The 17,260-nt window shown below is 48.2% G+C and overlaps 1 protein-coding gene across 5 annotated transcripts in view; it reads left to right on the forward strand.

Annotated features, from left to right (window-relative positions):
• Positions 1 to 15,272, forward strand: part of fdft1 (farnesyl-diphosphate farnesyltransferase 1) — a 33,179-nt gene extending 17,907 nt beyond the window's left edge. For 3 of the 5 annotated variants that reach the window (XM_060830718.1, XM_060830716.1, XM_060830717.1), the window contains 7 exons: positions 8,186 to 8,283; positions 8,578 to 8,761; positions 8,910 to 9,038; positions 9,536 to 9,727; positions 10,103 to 10,279; positions 10,421 to 10,573; positions 14,202 to 15,272. In XM_060830718.1, the coding sequence (XP_060686701.1) occupies positions 8,192 to 8,283; positions 8,578 to 8,761; positions 8,910 to 9,038; positions 9,536 to 9,727; positions 10,103 to 10,279; positions 10,421 to 10,573; positions 14,202 to 14,417 (1,143 nt within the window). In that variant the 5' untranslated portion in view covers positions 8,186 to 8,191 and the 3' untranslated portion in view covers positions 14,418 to 15,272. Of the gene's footprint in view, positions 1 to 4,760; positions 5,126 to 8,185; positions 8,284 to 8,577; positions 8,762 to 8,909; positions 9,039 to 9,535; positions 9,728 to 10,102; positions 10,280 to 10,420; positions 10,574 to 14,201 lie in introns of those variants that run through there. The other 2 variants (XM_060830714.1, XM_060830715.1) reach the window with 2 other exon arrangements.
• Positions 15,273 to 17,260: the final 1,988 nt, after the last annotated feature.

Consider the following 17,260-nt stretch of genomic DNA (forward strand, 5'->3'; position numbering starts at 1 on the left):
CGGTACCCGGGAGAGGGATGGAGGATGGGTGTCTGTGCCCGGTACCCGGGAGAGGGATGGGAGGTGGGTGTCTGTGCCCGGGAGAGGGATGGGAGGTGGGTGTCTGTGCCCGGTACCCGGGAGAGGGATGGGAGGTGGGTGTCTGTGCCCGGTACCTGGGAGAGGGATGGAGGATGGGTGTCTGTGCCCGGTACCCGGGAGAGGGATGGGAGGTGGGTGTCTGTGCCCGGTACCCGGGAGAGGGATGGAGGATGGGTGTCTGTGCCCGGTACCCGGGAGAGGGATGGGAGGTGGGTGTCTGTGCCCGGTACCCGGGAGAGGGATGGGAGGTGGGTGTCTGTGCCCGGTACCCGGGAGAGGGATGGGAGGTGGGTGTCGGTGCCCGGTACCCGGGAGAGGGATGGGAGGTGGGTGTCGGTGCCCGGTACCCGGGTGAGGGATGGGAGGTGGGTGTCTGTGCCCGGTACCCGGGAGAGGGATGGAGGATGGGTGTCTGTGCCCGGTACCCAGGAGAGGGATGGGAGGTGGGTGTCTGTGCCTGGTACCCGGGATAGGGATGGGAGGTGGGTGTCTGTGCCTGATACTGGGATTGGTGGTGATGGTCGAGGAGTGGCTGATGTGGCAACACCTGGATTTTAGGGCTCCTTTCTCGCCCCTATAACCTGACATTCCATCCCATAACACGGAGAATTCTGTGTGCTTCCAGTTGAAGTTATTGACACAGTGAACTGTTGGGAAATGTAACATCAACCATGGACAGTATTCTCTTCTCTCTCTGTTTATGAATCATACTTGCCCCTTGAGACGGTGGGGGTGAAACACTGCAGTCCATGTGCTGTGGGTAGACCCAATGTCAGTAGGGATGGGTGTTCCAAGGTTTTGATCCAGTGATAATGGAGGAATGGTGACATATTTCCAAAACCGGGATGGTCTTCTTCAGATTTTCTCCATTTAAATGGTGGTCATGGTGTTCCCATATATTTGCTGCCCCTGTCCTCTGAAATGGGATTGGTTGTTGGTTTTGGAAGGTGCTGTCTACAGAGCTATGCTGATGTTTAGCAGACTATACTGGCACAGCTTGGCCAGGGTAGCGGCAAGTTCTGGAGCACAAGTCTTCAGTATTATTGCCGGAATGTTGTGAGGGCCCACAGCCTTTGCACTCTCCAGCACCTTCAACCGTTTCTTGATATTACAAGGAGTGAACTGAATTGACTGAAGACTGCATCAGTGATGCTCGGGAACTTTGGGGAAGGCTGAGAGACCTCATCCACTCAGCAGATCTGGCAGAAGATCATTAAATCATAAGACCATAAGAAATACAAATAAGGAGTATGCCCCTTGAGCCTGCTCTGTTATTCAGTAGGATCGTCAGCATTTCATCCATTGACTGGGTAGCACGGTGCCTTACAGCGCCAGGGACCCAGGTTCGATTCCACCCTCAGGTAACTGTCTGTGTGGAGTTTACACATTCTCCCCGTGTCTGTTTGGGTTTCCTCCCATAATCCAAAGATGTGCAGTTAGGTGCATTGGTCATGCTAAACTGCCATAATCCACAGACTAGGTGGATTAACCATAGGAAAATGCAGGGTTTTTAGGATAGGGTAAGGGTGTGGGTCTCGGAGGGTTGATATGGACTGAATGACCTGCTTCCACACAGTAGGGATTCTCTGACTCCACCTATACTTCCCGCTGGCACGGGACAGGAAACAGTACAATCAAAGACCCCTCCCACCCTGATAATATTCTCTTCAACCCTCTTCTATCAGGCAGAAGATATAGAAGATCGTATACATGTACAAATACATTCAAGAAGAGCTTCTTCCCTACGTTATGAGATTTTTGAATAGTCCTCTCAAATTTTAAATGTCATGTTGATCTTGCCCTTTGTACATTTTCTCTGCAGCTGTAATGTTGTAATCTTCACTCTATTCTATTTAGATTTAAATTGGTATCCTCTTATTTTGAGAATATACTCTCTGGTCATAGACTGTTTTAGCATTTATCCTGTCATTGCTGGTTAAGAATCAATATATTTTAACGAGATCACCACTCTTTCTTTGATACTCCAGTAAATAGTCCCAGTCAGTTTAGACTTTGCACATAAGGCAAATTCCTCCATCCAAGTAATCGTTCCCGTGAACCTTCTCTGAGCTGCCTTCAATGAAATGATACCTTTTCTTAAATAAGGGGATCCAAACAGCTCACAGTGCTCCAGATGTGGTCTCACTCGCACCTTGTACAGTTGCAGTAAGACTTCCCTATTCTTATACTCCAATCCCCTTGAAAGACAGAGCAATATTCCCTGAATTTCATGATTACCTGCAGCACCTGTATGGTAGCTTCCTATGTTTTGTGCACAAGTACCGTGTATGTTGCAGCTTTCTGCAGTTTTTCTCAATTTAGAAAACGTGCTGTTTTTTTGTTCCCCCTTCCAAAGGAGCAACTTTGCATTATACCCCACGTACCCGCATTATACCCCACGTACCCGCATTATACCCACGTACCCGCATTATACCCCATTTGCCAACATTTTGTCCATTGATTTAATGTATTAATATCTCTCCACAAGCTGTTTGTATCTCTCTCACAACTTATTTTGAAACCTTTTTTTGTGTCATTATGCAAATTTGGCACGGTACATTTGCTTCCTTCTTCCAAGTCATGAATATATATTTACAACAATCGTGGTTCCAGCACTGATCCCTGTGGAACCCACTGGTCATGGGTTGCTAACCTGAAAACTAACCCCTTTCCCCACTTGCTGTTTTCTGCCCATGAGCCAATTCTCTATCCATCCCAATGTTCTATTGCCGACACTGTGGGCTCTTACGACTTAATCTTTTGTGAGGTATCTTGTCAAGCACCTTCTGGAAGTATACATACAATATATCGAGGTTCCCCACAGCCACTCTGGTTGGGACTTCATCAAAAAACTCCAATAAATTAGTCAGGTACAATTTCCCTTTCATGAAGCTGTGCTGACTCTGTTTGAATAGATAATGATTTGGAGATGTTGGACTGGGATGTTCAAAGTTAAAAATCACACAACATCAGGTTACAGTCCAACAGGTTTAATTGGAAACACTAGCTTTTGGAGCGCTGGTATTTTTCAATGTATAATTTCAGTTACGTCACACTGTAAACTTTTGCTATAAATTCTGTGTCTTACAGTTGTGCCCTCCACAATCACCTGATGAAGGAGCGTCGCTCCGAAAGCTAGTGTGTTTCCAATTAAACTTGTTGGACTATAACCTGGTGTTGTGTGATGTGGCAGGACTGCAGAGTTTAGATCTGATCTGTTGGTTGTAGAATCTTTTAGCTCCGTTTATCACTTGCTGCTTATGCTGTTTGAGACCTAGTGTGGCTTCACTCGGTTGACAGCTCATTTTGAGTTAGAGTCCCAGAGATCTGCAGCACAGAAAAAGGACCATCAGCCCAACCCATCTGCACCAGTCCAAGATAGCCACCTAACTATTCGAAGCACACTTTCCAGCATTTAGCTCATAGCTCTGTCTACCTTCACAGCACAAGTGCAGATCTAAATACTTTTAAAATGTTCTGAGGGTTTCTGCCTTTACCATAATAATGTGCAGTGAGTAATAGATTCCCACCACCTTCTGGGTAGAAAAGATTTTCCTTACATCTCTAAATGTTCTGTACCTTCCTTTAAATCTATGCCCTAGTCATTATTCCCTCCATCAACAGGAGAGGTTTCTTCCTGTGTAACCTATCTACACTCCTCAGAATCGTATACATTTCAGTGATGTCACCTCTCAACCTCCTCTGGTCTAAGGAGAACAATACCATTCTGTCCAATCTCTCTCCATTATTGAAATTAACCAACCCAGGCATCATTCTCTGTAATCTGTCTAGTGTAATCACATCTCTCCAATAATGTGGATCCCAGAAGGGTGTGAAATTCTCTAGCTGTGGCTGGGCTAATATTTTATACAGATCCAGCATAACCTCCCTGCTTAAATGCCATTTTAAATTCTGATTCATTATATTCTAATACACAATAGTTCAAATTTCTTGGCTTTCCTGTAAGCAACATTCTTTGTGATAAGTTCTCTCTGATTTTGCTATATTCATTGTTCTTCTCTCATGGATTTAGCAATGTTGATGTTAAATAAAACTTCAATAGTATTTTAGAAGATTTATGACCCAGAAGGCTTCAGTACCCTGTTCCTGCTCGGTGTATTATTCCTGCAACACCTCATACTGTTCTTGTTGTGTACTAAGTTAAACATCACACAACACCAGGTTATAATCCAACAGGGTTAATTGGAAGCATTAGCTTTCGGAGCGACGCTCCTTCATCAGGTGATAGTGGAGGGCTCAATCCTAACACACAGAATTTGTAGCAAAAATGTACAGAAATTATACATTGAAAAATTGATTGTTTGTGAGCCTTTCATCTGTTTGAATACCATGATAGTTTCACTTCTTGTGTTCTTGTTGTGTTCAGTTTGCTTCTTTTATCCAAAGTTGTTAAAATCACCCAATGTTGTTGAACAGCTTGTCAGATTGTGTAATGAGAGAAGTCTGTGTTTACACCACGTGGCATTGTGATAACACAATCCCCCTTATCTCAGCAAACAGCCGAGGCTCTCTTGGAGTTGTCCGGCTGGCTCGGCCTCTCTGGGTGATCTGATTGGTTCTGGTCTGTGTGATTGGCAGGCCTGCCTGTTCTACTATTGATTCCAAGATGTTTATGTGGTGGGAGTGTCTAACCTCTGACTGGCTCGTTCCACAGAAACTTTAAACAACTTTACAAAGTGCCTGCTCCACAGGCTGGGAGCTGAACTCACAAGTAGGCCTGTCTGTTCAGCAAGGGCTCCTCCCCAGCATGTACTGTGCAGCAAGAAGTGCCTGGCCCCTGGCAGTGCGAGCTATGCAGTGTGATTCTCGCTGCAGTGCTCTTCCTCAACCTCGCATTCTCCTCTGCACGATCTGTCCGTGTCACCAAGGAACCCGCTCTCGGCAGTACTGTTCACCATGCCTCTCCTGTTGTGCACAGCGAGCAGCAGCTACTGGACAGTCCCTGCTCGTGGCACTTACAGATGTTGAAAAGATGGCAACTCCAAGAAAATTATTCTTTGCAACGGCCACCCTGGTATATGAAGTATGAACAAGTGTGTCTGTGCCCCCTTGTTGGGGTTCGGGGTGTGTGTGCCCCCTTGTTGGGGTTCGGGGAGTGTGTGCCCCCTTGTTGAGGTTCAGGGTGTGTGTCCCCTTGTTGGGGTTCGGGGTGTGCATCCCCTTGTTGGGGTTTGGGGTATGTGTCCCTTTGTTGGGGTTTGAGGTGTGTGCACTCCTTGTTAGGGTTCGGGGTGTGTGTCCCCTTGTTGGGGTTCGGGGGGTGTGTGCCCCCTTGTTGGGGTTTGGGGAGTGTATGCCCCCTTGTTGAGGTTCGGGGTGTGTGTGCCCCCTTGTTGGGGTTCGGGGTGTGCATCCCCTTGTTGGGGTTTGGTGTGTCTGTGCTCCCATGTTGGGGTTCGGGGTGTGTGCGTCCCCTTGTTGGGGTTCAGGGTATGTGCGCCCCCTTGTTGGGGTTTGAGGTGTGTGCACCCCTTGTTGGGGTTTGGGGTGTGTGTGCACCCCTTGTTGGAGTTCGGGTTGTGTGCGCCCCCTTGTTGGGGTTTGGGGTGTGCGCCCCCTTGTTGTTAGGGCTCGGGGTGTGTGTTCCCCCGTGTTGGGGCTCGGGGTGTGTGCGCCCCCCTTGTTGGGGTTTGGGGTGTGTGTGCCCCATGTTAGGGTTCGGGGTGTGTGTGCCCACTTGTTGGGGTTCGGGGAGTGTGTGCCCCTTTGTTGGGGATCGGTGTGTGTGTGCCCCCTTGTTGGGGTTTGGGGTGTGTGCACCCCTTGTTGGGGTTCGGGGTGTGTGTGCCCCTTTGTTGGGGTTTGGTGTGTGTGTGCCCCCTTGTTGTTGGGGCTTGGGGTGTGTGCGCCCCCTTGTTGGGGTTCGAGGTGTGTGTGCCCCCTTGTTGGGTTCGGGAGTGTGCGACCCCTTGCCGTTGGAGTTCAGGGTGTGTGTGCCCCCTTGTTGTTGGGGTTCGTGGTGTGTGCACACCCTTGTTGGGTTTGGGGTCGTGCACCCCCTTGTTGGGGTTCGGGGTATTGCGCTCCCTTGTTGTTGGGGTTCTGGGTTCGTGCGCCCCCTTGTTGGGGTTCGGGGTGTGTGCCCCCATGTTGGGGTTCGGGGTGTGTGTGGCCCTTGGTGTTGGGGTTCGGGGTGTGTCTGCCCCCTTTTTGGGGTGTATGTGCCCCCTTGTTGGGGTTTGGGGTGTGTGCACTGCCTTGTTGGGGTTCGAGGTGTGTGTGCCCCCTTGTTGGGGTTCGGGGTGTATGTGCTTCCATGTTGGGGTTCAGGGTGTGTGTGCCCCCTTGTTGGGGTTCGGGGTGTGTGTGCTCCCTTGTTGGGGTTCGGGGTGTGTGTGCCCCCTTGTTGGGGTTCGGGGTGTGTGCGCCACCTTGTTGGGGTTCGGGGGGTGTGCGCTCCCTTGTTGTTGGGGTTCGGGGTGTGTGTGCCCCCTTGTTGGGGTTCGGGGTGTGTGCGCCCCCTTGTTGTTGGGGTTCGGGGTGTGTGCGCCCCCTTGTTGGGGATCGGGGTGTGTGCGCCCCCTTGTTGGGGTTCGGGGTGTGTGCACCCCCTTGTTGGGGTTCAGGGTGTGTGTGCCCCCTTGTTGGGGTTCGGGGTGTGCGCGCCCCCTTGTTGGGGTTCGGGGTGTGTGTGCTCCCTTATTGTTGGGGTTTGGGGTGTGTGCGCCCCTTGTTGGGGTTCGGGGTGTGTGTGCCCCCTTGTTGGGGTTCGGGGTGTGTGTGCCCCCTTGTTGTTGGGGTTCGGGGTGTGTGTGCCCCCTTGTTGTTGGGGTTTGGGGTGTGTGTGTCCCCTTGTTGTTGGGGTTCAGGATGTGTGTGCCCCCGGTGTGTGTGCCCCCTTGTTGGGGTTCGGGGTGTGTGTGGCCCCTTGTTGGGGTTCGGGGTGTGTGTGCCCCCTTGTTGTTGGGGTTCGGGGTGTGTGTCTCTTGGCCACTGCTTTCCTGCTCAATGAGATGATGACTACATTGGTTTTGTGTCTGAGCTCCCGTCTATGCCCCCCTGAACACTGGGCTGGTTCCACTGGTTTGGCCGTCCCTGGCTCTGCCTCTACCTCAGCTGGTCTTCCTTTTGAAACCATGCATGCTTTTTGTTTATTTTTTTGTGGGATGTGAGTGTTGCTCACTCAATCAATATTTATTGACCATCCCTGACTGTCCGTGTGATGGTGGTGTTGAACCAGTGCTGTCCGTGTTATGGTGATATACTGACACTGGTGTTGGTGAAGAGAATGCCAGAATTTTCACCCAGCAACAACAAAAGGACAGTGATATGCTTCTAAGACAAGATGATGTGTGGCTTGTAGGGGAACTTGGTGGTGATGTTCCCACATACCTGCTGCTGTCATCTTTCTAGATGGTAGGTAGAGTATATTTGGATGGTCATGCCTTCAGCTTAAAGTGGCTAAGCAATTCGGCTTCTCCTGTAAGCCACCTCTCCGTCTCTCCCTTAAGCTGCTGTTTCAGGGCGACACCTTTCACTGTACATATGGTCACTTGACATAATGAAGCCATCAGTTAAGAGAATGCTGGGCAAACTCAGATCTGGCAGCATCTGTGGAGAGAGAAAAACAGAGTTCACAATTTTTTAAGTTCAGTGTGACTCTTCTTCAGAATAGTTTTCGATTTACAAAGTCTTTTTCCTGGAGTGGGGGAGTCCAGACTAGAGGGCATAGGTTTAGGGTGAGAGGGGAAAGATATAAAAGGGACTGAAGGGGCAACCTTTTCATGCAGAGGGTGGTATGTGTATGGAATGAGCTGCCAGAGGATGTGGTGGAGGCTGGTACAATTGCAACATTTAAGAGGCATTTGGATGGGTATATGAATAGGAAGGGTTTGGAGGGATATGGGCCGGGTGCTGGCAGGTGGGACTAGATGGGGCTAGGATATCTGGTAGTGTGGACGGGCTGGACCGAAGGGTCTGTTTCCATGCTGTACATCTCTATGACTCTATATATAAGTTGTTTCTGGGTTTGTCGAGTGAGTGTCTGTGATCTTTGATGGTAGAATTTGTGGAGTGAATTTGTGACTCAGTGTACAGAGCGATGGAGTCAAGTCAGTGATCTGATGTGCTGCCTGTTTTCCAGGATTCGATGAGTGAAACCCTAAGAAAGTGCTACATTTATCTGAACCAGACCAGCCGCAGCTTTGCTGCTGTCATTCAAGCCCTGGATGGAGATCTCCGGTAAGGCTGCTGCTAGCCCCTGTGCCAGGGAGGGAGTCAACCCCTGCTTGCTACTGAGCAGCTGGGCTTTGGAGGGAAGGGCTGGGGAAATCTGTGAGGGGGCTGGGGTCGTATATTGGGTGGGTACTGAGGAGTGGCTGATGGAGATTATGGGGTGAAGTGGTTTCTGTCAGTGAGAGAGGATTGGTTAGATCACGGGCAACAGGACAGGGGTAGAATTGTTGGATTTTGGGGAACAGAAGCCAAAATGGCTCCCTGGTTGTAACTTGTGCTGATGTTGTGCTTTCACTTTAGTCAAGCAGTGTGCATCTTTTACCTGGTGTTGCGGGCTCTGGACACGGTGGAAGATGACATGTCCATCCCACTGGAGGTGAAGATCCCGATGTTACAGAACTTCCACACTTATTTATACCAGCCTGAGTGGAGGTACAGCCAGAGTCAGGAGAAGGACCGTCAGGTGCTGGAGGATTTCCCATCGGTATGTATCCCTTTGTCAGGAATGTGATGAAGACAATGTTTTGCATTCTCACTGAGGACTGGGTTCCACACACACTCAATCTCACTGGGGTTCAGTTCTGTCCTGATCGATTTCTGATTCTGGTCTTGCCTCCCATTACTTGACACAGATATCCTTGGAATTCCGCTTACTGGCTAAGGTTTACCAGGATGTGATTGCAAATATCTGCCACAAGATGGGAGCTGGCATGGCCGAGTTTTTGGGTAAAAAGGTTGGATCCATCAAGGACTGGGACATGGTAAGAAGGAACAGTCTGGCTGTTAGTGGGTGCTGTGTGGCATGGATCAGACTTTGTGGGGTGTTGAGAATCAGGGATGATTGATTGGGGTGGTCTGACCTTTTAGTGAAGTTTGTGTTTAGGGACAGTCTGGTGCGCTCTCAGTTAGACCACAGAAATGCATGTTGACCTTAAGTTGGTAGTTGCTTAGTTATTAAGGGAATTGACGTGGACATGGACATAGTGCAGGAAGGGGAAAGTGAAACTGAAGTCAAAGATCAGTCTTGGTTTTATTATATGGCAGAGCAAGCTTAAAGGACCAAATTGCTTATTTCTCCTGTTTTATCAGTTCTGAGTTAGTTCGGTTTGCTCCTTGGGATGGTTGACTGTTGCAGAAAGCTGGAGGAATTTAAATTAGGGAATGACAGAAGCATGGGGATATAGCAGAGTTATGTAATAGTGCACTGGCCAGTGGTGGTGATACCTCATTGTTATCCCTTCCATGCTTCTGCTTTCAGTACTGTCACTATGTGGCGGGACTTGTGGGAATCGGCTTGTCCCGTCTGTTCTCGGCCTCTGAGCTTGAGGATCCAGTTGTTGGGAAGGACACTGAGCTGGCCAACTCCATGGGGCTCTTCCTGCAGAAAACCAACATCATTCGGGATTACCTGGAGGACCAGCAGGAAGGTCGGGAGTTCTGGCCACAGGAGGTAAGTGTGGCCTCTGTCAGCTGGAGGATAGGGATGATTTAGAGATTGTTTTTACAAGATGTGACGATAAAGCTAATTCAATTCAAATTTAATTCATTTCAGCTCAACATTCTCACAGCTCCCCCAACTATTTAGAATTTCTCACAGATAGAGCTACCTAAACCTGGTCAGCATACCCCCTCCCGCCACCACAAACCTCCAAACCACCTTCTAACAACCACTTCTTCCCACATCTGTTTCAAAATTGTTGCTGTACCTTGCTTCCTCCCATGGTTTTTGCCTTGATTTTTCATGTCCTTTTAACTTAATTTATCATTTTGTTTAGGCAGAGTGACACTGGTAACTGCGGCCTGTTGTTGGTCTTGTGTGTTTCAGGTGTGGAGTAAGTATGCAGAGAAGCTGTCTGACTTTACCAAACCCCCGAACATTCAGGCAGCACTGCAGTGCTTGAACGAGCTGATTACGAATGCTCTGCAACATGTCCCAGATGTCATCAAGTATTTATCCAGGCTTCACAATCAGAGCGTCTTCAACTTCTGTGCTATTCCACAGGTAGGTGTTCCCCCATCAAGTACTGTGGTGAGTGGAGGGAATTTTATCGGGGGGGGGGGGGATTGAGCTGATTCTGTCCGTGTGGTCAGTTTCTGGCTGTCCCCATTCTGTATGTGTCTCACACTTTGGCCCTTATTTCAGGTGATGGCGATAGCCACTCTGGCTGCGTGTTATAACAACCCACAGGTTTTCCGTGGTGTGGTAAAGATCCGGAAAGGCCAGGCTGTCACCCTGATGCTGGAGGCAACTAACATGGAAGCTGTGAAAGGGATGATTCGACAGTATACCCACATGGTGAGAATCTGACTGAACACTCTGGGATCAAACCGCAGGAATGTCACTGAATATCTCACTGGGATCAGGACTATGGGAAGAATCTTACTGAATACACATTTGGCTATAACAGAGAGGACCATTCAAACTAAATTTAAAAAGAACTGTGAATGCTGTGGATCTGTAACAAAAACAGAAATTGCTGGAGAAACACAGCAGGTCTGCAATACTTGTGGGAAGAAAGCAGTTAATGTTTTGAGTACAGTGGTTCTTCATTAGAACGCAGGGCTCATTCACCTGTGTTAAGAGGTGACTTAATTGAATCATACAAAGTCTTTGGTTTACGAAAGAAGTTGAATCTCTTGTCAAGAGGAAGAAGAAGAAGGCTAATATAAAAATGAGATGTGAAGACTAGTTAGGGCTTTGAATGTTACAAGTTAGTCAGGTAGGACCGAAAGAGAGAGCTAAGAAGAGCTCAGAGGGTACATGAGAATTCTTTGGCAGGTAGAATCAAGGAAAACCAAAAGCGTTCATAGATATATCAGGAATAAAAGAATGACTAGAGTAAAGTTAGGACCTGTCAAGAACAGTAGGGGAAGTTGTGGGTAGAGTCCGAAGACATAGGAGAGGCGGTAACTGAATATTTTTCATCAGTATTCACACTGAAAAAAGACAGTGTTGTCAAGATGAATACTGAGATACAGGCTACTAGACTAGACGGGATTGAGGTTCACAAGGAGGAGGTGCTAGCAATTCTGGAAAGTGTGAAAATAGATAAGTCCCCCGGGCCGGATGGGATTTATCCTAGGATTCTCTGGGAAGCAAGGGAGGAGATTGCAGAGCCTTTGGCTTTGATCTTTATATCGTCACTGTTGACAGGAATAGTGCCAGAAGACTGGAGGATAGCAAATGTTGTCCTCTTGTTCAAGAAGGGGAGTAGACACACCCTGGTAATTGTAGACCAATGAGCCTTACTTCGGTTGTGGGTAAAGTGTTGGGAAGGGTTATAAGAGACAGGATTTGTAATCATCTAGAGAGGAATAAGTTGATTAGGGATAGTTGACATGGCTTTGTGAAGGGCGGGTTGTACCTCAAACCTTATTGAGTTCTTCGAGAAGGTGACAACAGGTGGATGAGGGAAAATCAGTTGGTGTGGTGTATATGGATTTCAGTAATGTGTTTGATAAGGTTCCCCACGGTAGGCTATTGCATAAAATATGGAGGCATGGGATGGAGGGTGATTTACTGGTTTGGCTGGCTGAAAGAAAACAGAGAGTGATGGTTGATGGGAAATGTTCATCCTGGAATTCAGGTACTAGTGGGGTACAACAAGGATCTGTTTTGGGGCCACGGCTGTTTGTCATTTTTATACATGACCTGGATGAGGGCGTAGAAGGATGGATTAGTAAATTTGCGGATGACAGTAAGTTCGGTGGAGTTGTGGACTGTGCAGGTTACAGAGGGTTAGAGATAAGCTACAGAGCTGGGCTTAGAGGTGGCAAATGGAGTTTAATGCAGAAAAGTGTGAGGTGATTCACTTTGGAAGGAGTAACAGAAATGCAGAGTACTGGGCTAATGGTAAGATTCTTGGTAGTGTAGATGAGCAGAGAGAACCCAGTGTCCATGTACATAGATCCCTGGAAGTTGTCACCCAGGTTGATAGGACTTTTAAGAAGGCATACGATGTGCTAGCTTTTATTGGTAGAGGGATTGAGCTTCAGAGCTATGAGGTCATGCTGCAGCTGTGCTTGGAGTATTGTGTACAGTCCTGGTCACCGCATTATAGGAAGGATGTGGAAGCATTGGAAAGGGTGCAGAGGAGATTTATCTCAGGATGTTGCTTAATAAGGAGGGAAGGTCTTACGAGGAAAGTCTGAGGGACTTAAGGCTGTTTTCATTAGACAGAAGAAGTTTAAGAGATGACTTAATAGAGACATAGAAGATAATCATAGAGCATAGAAAAATACAGGGCAGTACAGGCCCTTTGGCCCTCGATGTTGCGCCGATCCAAGCCCACCTAACCCACACTAGCCCACTATCCTCCATATGTCTATCCAATGTCTGTTTAAATGCCCATAAAGAGGGAGAGTCCACCACTGTTACTGGCAAAGAGGGTTAGTTAGGGTGGACAGTGAGAGCCTTTTTCCTAAAATGGTAATGGCTAGCACGAGGGGACATAGCTTTAAATTGAGGGCTGATAGATATAGGACAGATGTCAGAGGTTGGTTCTTTACTCAGAGAGTAGTAAGGAATGTGCTGCCTGCAACAGTGGTAGACTTGCCAACTTTAAAGGCATTTAAATGGTCATTGGATAAATGTATGGGTGGTAATGGAATAGTGTAGGTTAGATGGGCTTCAGATCAGTTCCACAGGTCGAAGGGCCTGTACTCGCTGGAATGTTCTGTGTTCTGTGAAGGATCTTGACAGGGTGGATGTGGAGAGAATGTTTCCTTTTGTGCTGGGATCTGGACCATTGGTTCCCTGTTTAAAATTCTTTTCAGGATGATGAGAGGCTTAGAAGGGAGCTTACAGGTGGTGGTTTTCCCATGTATCTTCCATCATTATACGTCTGGATGATAGTGGCCATGAGTTTGGAAAATCCCATTTAAGGACCTTAGGTGAATTTCTGCTGTGCATCTTGGAGATGTTAGTCGCTATTGCTACTGAGTGTCCATGGTGGAGGGAGGGAGTATTTGTCAATATAGTGTTAATCAAGTGGCCTGGAATATGTCAGTCGTCGGCACACATCCAGGCAAGGGCGGAGCATTTCAGCACATCCGAATTTGTGCCTTCACATTGGTGCATAGGCTTTAGAGAGTCAAGTGGTGAGTTACTCTCTGCAGTATTCCAAGCCTCTGACCTGCTCTTGTTGCCACTATTTAAATGGCTAGTCCAGTTGAGTTTCTGGTCAATGACAATCTCAAGGATGTTTGATAGTGGGAGATTATAATCCATTGAATGTCAAGGGGTGGTGGTTAAATAGTCTGTTATTAGAGATGATCATTGCCTGGTATTTGTGTAGCGCAAATGATACTTGTCACTCGTCAAGCCTAACACACCCTTCCTAACTGTGGGGCCCAGAACCAGCTGAAGCCAAACCAACCTTTTGGAAAGGGTCATTAGATTCCTTTCTTTTATAATTTTTTTTTGTATGAAAGCAGAAAGTGGGAATCTGAAATAATAACATACAATGCTGGAACTAAAGTGTGAATCTGGTCAGATCTGTGGAGAGAAACAGAGTTCATGTTTCAGGTCAATAACTTTTCATCAGAAGTGGGAGAAGTCATGATTTGAGCCAGGAGTAATTCCAACATTTTCTATTCATAAAGCCCAGATCCCCATATTACCCACATACTCAGCATGTCCTGTTATCTTCAGTTATTTGTGAGCATATACGTACAGTTTTTTCTGCTAGTGTACCTCCTTTGGAATTATTCCCTTTGGATTACATTGTCTCTCAACTTCTTCCCAAAATGAATCACTTCACATTTCTCTGCAGTAAATTTCACCTTCCATTCTATCAGTCTATCATCCTGATGAAGTCAGCACATCCATGTTCTGTATCACTGCAGATTTTTCAGTTGTATCCAGTGCACCCATTGACGTGTGGGTCCTCATACTTGTCTCTCCCTTTCTATCTCATTTCTAGATTGGACAGAAAGTTCCAGGTGCGGGGAGTTCTGGAGCCAGAACACAGCAGATTGTGGTAAAAGTGGAGTCCCTGAGCCAGAGTGATGGGGAGCTGATGTCTCGTGGTCACCTTTCACCTATTTACCTGTCCTTAGCTGTGTTCTTGGCTGCAGTTAGTTGGCAATACTGGCAGACCCTGACTCACACCTCAGAGGAGTATGTGCATGGGCACTGAGCAGCTTTTCCTCGGTTTTAATCTCTTGCTAATTTTTATTCTACAATGAGAAGAGGAACAGGAGAGTTTTCTGACTTGTTACTCACTCCAGGAGAAAGCTTGGCTGTGAGGCTGAAGAGAGGTATTCATTCTCAGTAGGTTCATGCAGTAAAGCTTCACTTCTAGGCTGCAAGTGGGCAGCACCAGCCCATACCCCACCAGGTGCTAGGGCCAGGCACACAGTTCAAATGAGCACATTGGTAGAGGGAGAACATAAAGGATTCTTCAACTGCCACCAAGCCTCTGAAGGGACGAGTTTACACACTCAGTTGGTGCACACTGATGCATGCCTAGCCCTCAGCCATTTAATTGGAGGCTCAAAACCGATCCTGGGAGTGTTTGATGGTGATATTGGAGAAGGAGCTTTACTCTGTATCTAACCCGTGCTGCCCCTGTCCTGGGAGTGGTTGGTGGAGACAGTTTGGAGGGAGCTTTACTCTGTATCTAAACCTATGGTGCACCTGGCCTCGGAGTGTTTGATGGGGACAGTGTAGAGGAAGCTTTACTTTCAGTTGAGTAGAGTAGAATGAGCTTTACTCTGTATCTAACCCCATGCTGTACGTGTCCTGGGAGGGTCAGAGTTGGTGTCTCTGCTCCCCCCACAATGTGAAAGTCGTTGTTGTGTGGGACCATGCATAACCTCTCGCTCCACTGTCCAAGTGTCACCTCTTCACTCACCCCACCCCACCCGTTGGGGTTTGTGAGGGGCCCCAACACGTGACCAAGGAAAGCTACCATTTCTGGTGTTGGTCCTTTGTCATTCCCTTGTTATCATCAGATTGTTTGTTGATAATTCAATAAATGAATACAAATGTCTGTTTCAGGAACTGTCCTTCATTTGTACAGAATGTGTTTGGCATCGATCCTCTGAGATTGCTGTCAAAGATGGTAATGTTAAGTCACTGGACTAGCAAAGCAGGTACTTGGGGTTTTGGTGACATTTACAACACTGAAGGAGATGATTTGACCCATCATGTCCTTATTGGTCAACAACGTTGAGACAAAACTGTTGTCATTTTCCACTTTTGGCCTGTAACCGGGGAGACTGGAACCTTCGAATCTAAACACTAATGAAATGTGAAAAGAGTTTGTTGCAGAGTACCTGATCTCAGGCAGTGAGTTCCAGAGTCTCTCCACTCTGTCAGTGAACACATTTCTCGTCAACACCCCTTTTGACCTTCTACCTCATACTCGAACCTATCCCATTTGTTATTGATTTATCTAAGAATGGAAAAGAGTGCCTTGCTAGCCATCGTGTCTATGCCCATTATTATCTTACACACGCCTCAACCTGTCTACACCCCTTCCCCTACTCCAACCTCTCACCCTCACAACGCGCAGCCCTCCACTCCCTCTGTTCCAATCCCAACCTCACCATTAAGCCAGCGGATAAAGGGGGCACAGTGGTAGTCTGGCGCACTGACCTCTACACCGCTGAAGCAAAACGCCAACTCAACGACACCTCTTCCTACTGCCACCTTGACCATGACCCCACCCCCATCACCAAACCATCATCTCCCAGACCATACAGAACCTCATCACCTCGGGAGATCTCCCACCCACAGCTTCCAACCTCATAGTCCGGGAACCCCGCACTGCCCGGTTCTAACCCCTTCCCAAGATCCACAAGCCTGACCACCCTGGCCGACCCATTGTCTCAGCATGCTCCTATCCCACTGAACTCATCTCTACCTACCTCCACACTGTCCTATTCCCTCTAGTCCAGGAACCCCCCACATATGTTCGAGACACCACCCACGCCTTCCACCTCCTCCAAGACTTCAGTTTCCCCGGCCCCCAACGCCTCATCTTCACCATAGATATCCAATCCCTCTACACCTCCATCCGCCATGACCAGGGCCTCCAATCCCTCCTTTTTTTTTACTCCCCAGATGTCCCCAACAGTACCCTTCCACCGACACTCTCATTCGTTTGGCCGAACTGGTCCTCACCCTTAACAATTTCTCCTTTGAATCCTCCCACTTCCTCCAGACCAAAGGGGTAGCCATGGGCACACGTATGGGCCCCAGCTATGCCTGTCTCTTTGTTGGCTACGTAGAACAGTCGATCTTCCATAATTACACCGGCACCACTCCCCACCTCTTCCTCCGCTACATTGATGACTGCATTGGCGCCACCTCGTGCTCCCGCGAGGAAGTTGAGCAATTCATCAACTTCACCAACACATTCCACCCTGACCTTAAATTTATCTGGACCATCTCTGACACCTCCCTCCCCTTCCTGGACCTCTCCATCTCCATTAATGACGACCGACTTGACACTGACATTTTTTAAAAACCCACCGACTCCCACAGCTACCTGGATTACACCTCTTCCCACCCTACCTCTTGCAAAAATGCCATCCCGTATTCCCAATTCCTCCGCCTCTGCCGTATCTGCTCCCAGGAGGACCAGTTCCACCACAGAACACACCAGATGGCCTCCTTCTTTAGAGACTGCAATTTCCCTTCCCACGTGGTTAAAGATGCCCTCCAATGGATCTCGTCCACATCACGCACCTCCGCCCTCAGAACCCACCCCTCCAACCGTAACAAGGACAGAACGCCCCTGGTGCTCACCTTCCACCCTACCAACCTTCGCATAAACCAAATCATCCGCCGACATTTCCGCCACCTCCAAAAAGACCCCACCACCAGGGATATATTTCCCTCCCCACCCCTTTCCACCTTCCGCAAAGACTGTTCCCTCCGTGACCACCTGGTCAGGTCCATGCCCCCCACGACCCACCCTCCCATCCTGGCACTTTCCCCTGCCACCACAGGAACTGTAAAACCTGTGCCCAC

This window comes from Hemiscyllium ocellatum, chromosome 10 (genome assembly GCF_020745735.1).
Source record: "Hemiscyllium ocellatum isolate sHemOce1 chromosome 10, sHemOce1.pat.X.cur, whole genome shotgun sequence".
Classification (NCBI taxonomy): domain Eukaryota; kingdom Metazoa; phylum Chordata; class Chondrichthyes; order Orectolobiformes; family Hemiscylliidae; genus Hemiscyllium; species Hemiscyllium ocellatum.